General features: G+C 37.1%; 1 protein-coding gene across 1 annotated transcript in view; it reads left to right on the top strand.

Moving 5' to 3' along the window:
* Window positions 1–336: 336 nt before the first annotated feature.
* LOC105805832 (translocon-associated protein subunit alpha) overlaps window positions 337–545 on the top strand; it is a gene marked incomplete at its 5' end in the record, with an annotated part of 13,294 nt that continues 13,085 nt past the window's right edge. The window contains one exon of the mRNA XM_012638786.1: window positions 337–543. Coding sequence (XP_012494240.1) covers window positions 337–543 — 207 coding nt within the window. The remainder of the gene's footprint in view (window positions 544–545) is intronic.

Below are 545 nucleotides of genomic sequence, written 5' to 3'. Positions count from 1 at the left end.
AAAACATATCACCCTCCTGCATGATAATCTTAATACTAAAAGTACACAACTCTTTCTGAGACCACGTAATTTGAATGTAATCTGGTCTGAAATTGAGATGCTTAGTTAAACCCATATGTTGGAATGCTAGAGTGTAGACAAAAGGGTTTTAGCTTATACAACAACTCTAATTGATTAATTTCTACTTAGTGGCTGACTGGAGTGCTCTATTGAAAAGAATTCTGAAACCAAGTCCATATGCAGCAGGAAAAGGGTGTCAAAATCTATTAGTAATATCTTTTTATTTTGAACTCTTGGTATGTGTTCACATTTTCTTGTCTCTATTTTGTTTCTCAGATTTTCCAGCAAATAACATTGTGAAGTTCCTGGTAGGCTTTACAAACAAGGGTACAGAAGATTTCATTGTTGAATCCTTAGATGCCTCATTCCGTTATCCTCAGGACTACCAGTTTTATATCCAGAATTTCACAGCTCTTCCTCTGAACACTGTAGTGCCACCCCAGAGACAAGCAACTTTTGAGTACTCCTTCATCCCTGCAGAGCCT

The sequence above is a fragment of the Propithecus coquereli genome, unplaced genomic scaffold, assembly GCF_000956105.1.
Source record: "Propithecus coquereli isolate 6110/MARCELLA unplaced genomic scaffold, Pcoq_1.0 Scaffold1344, whole genome shotgun sequence".
Classification (NCBI taxonomy): Eukaryota; Metazoa; Chordata; class Mammalia; order Primates; family Indriidae; genus Propithecus; species Propithecus coquereli.
The sequence above is the reverse complement of the archived record's forward strand: the minus strand, read 5'-3'. Positions and strand labels throughout refer to the sequence as shown.